Raw genomic sequence first — 1,632 nt, 5'->3', positions numbered from 1 at the left:
GCAAAGAGAGAAGGGTGAACTGAAGCCATTGTAGGTTCAAAACGCTGAGGAATTTATCATTCGGGAGGTTCAGTCCAAGGTGTATGCAGCAGAGATAGAGGCATTGAGAAGGACTAAGGAAATCCTAAGAGGAATTACTTTGGCACCGTTTAATCCAGTATTAGTTAATGGCATTAGGAGGTGCAACACCAGACTACGACGTGCGGACGATCTCCCATATGATGTAAAGTGTCCAATCATTCTGCCTAAGAGGAGGAATCATGTCACAGGACTGATCGTTAAGTACTACCATGAATTAGAGGGTCATCAGACGGGGCTTAACTATACGATTAATCATGTACGGGATTAATACTTGGTGGTCCTTGTTCGTGAACAAGTAAAAAGAATCATGAGAGAATGCTTTGAATGTGCAAGACGACTTCGATCAAAGCCAGCAAGCCGGCAAATGGCGCCGTTACCGAAGATTAGACTGCAGCAATCCTCCAGACCTTTCGAGAGCTGTGCAGTAGACTTTAAAGGACCTTTTTTAACTTAGCAAGGACGTGGGAGAGTGCGAGCTAAGCGCTATTTGTGTTTGTTTCTCTGTTTGAAGACCCATTGTTGCCACTTAAAGATAGCGTCGTCTTTAGACACTGATGCATTTCTTCACGCCTTTGTTAAAATGACTGCTCGGAGAGGATGGCCGCAGCGAATGTTAAGTGACAATGGAACGAACTTTGTAAGCGCAGCGAGGGAACTGCGAGACCTAGTCTCTGCTTTAGACCACGACAAGATACAACGGATGACCTCCAATAAAGGACTGAGTTGGAAATGGAACCCACCTGCAGCGCCACATTTTGGTGGAGTATTTGAATCTATGATCAAGTCAGCAAAACGAGCTACTTTTGCTGTACTCGGTGATGCACAAGTTAATGATGAGGAGTTGGAGACAATCTTCATTGGGGTAGAAAGTCTCTTTAACAGCTGTGAGTGATGACCCTAACGACGACCGTGTCTTGACTCCGAATCACTTTCTGATCGGGCAGACAGGTGGTGATTTTGTACCGGAGAGCGTTGACACCAAGCCATTTAATCCCAGAAAGCGCTGGAGAAGACTACAAGAGCTCATTCGGCATGTGTGGAACCGATGAATGAAAGAATGCTTACCGCAGATTTGAAATGGTACTTCCGTAACCACAGTTTGCAGGTTGGAGATGTTGTCATTGTTATTGATCCTGGAACTGTGAGGCGATTGTGGAATGTTGGGCGCATTGAGCAGACGTACCCTGGCCCTGACGGCCTTGTGCGAGTGGTGAGCGTACGGGTTAATGGCAAGACCCTTAAGCGACCAATGACCAGACTCTCTCCACTGGAGATTCGGGAGACCGAGGATTAATGTGTAATAAGAACACTTCGGAGAACTATGATCTAAAGTAAAGTATGTATTTCAGTTATAATTGTATTCGAATTTCAGATCCCCTGTCATTCGAGTTGCGTTACATCATGTAGGTCCTGACAGCTGTCACGTGTTTAGGTCATGTGACGTTGTTGAACTCGTACACGAACGCTGGTGTTGACTGTAAGTTCGTTTCTCCAGTTGTACGCTGCTTAGCCGGGAGCTCTTTGATCCACAAACCATTGAGGCGTTCTTCA

The 1,632-nt window shown here is 45.8% G+C and overlaps 1 protein-coding gene across 1 annotated transcript; it reads left to right on the top strand.

The window, feature by feature from the left end:
* The first annotated feature begins 661 nt into the window (after positions 1 to 661).
* LOC138020372 (uncharacterized) lies at positions 662 to 1,375 on the top strand. Its single transcript, XM_068867372.1, has 2 exons — positions 662 to 965; positions 1,152 to 1,375. Exons 1-2 carry the CDS (start codon positions 662 to 664, stop codon positions 1,373 to 1,375), a joined length of 528 nt encoding a protein of 175 aa, XP_068723473.1.
* Positions 1,376 to 1,632: the final 257 nt, after the last annotated feature.

The sequence above is a fragment of the Montipora capricornis genome, chromosome 10 (assembly GCF_036669925.1).
Source record: "Montipora capricornis isolate CH-2021 chromosome 10, ASM3666992v2, whole genome shotgun sequence".
NCBI classification, from domain to species: Eukaryota; Metazoa; Cnidaria; class Anthozoa; order Scleractinia; family Acroporidae; genus Montipora; species Montipora capricornis.
The sequence above is the reverse complement of the archived record's forward strand: the minus strand, read 5'-3'. Positions and strand labels throughout refer to the sequence as shown.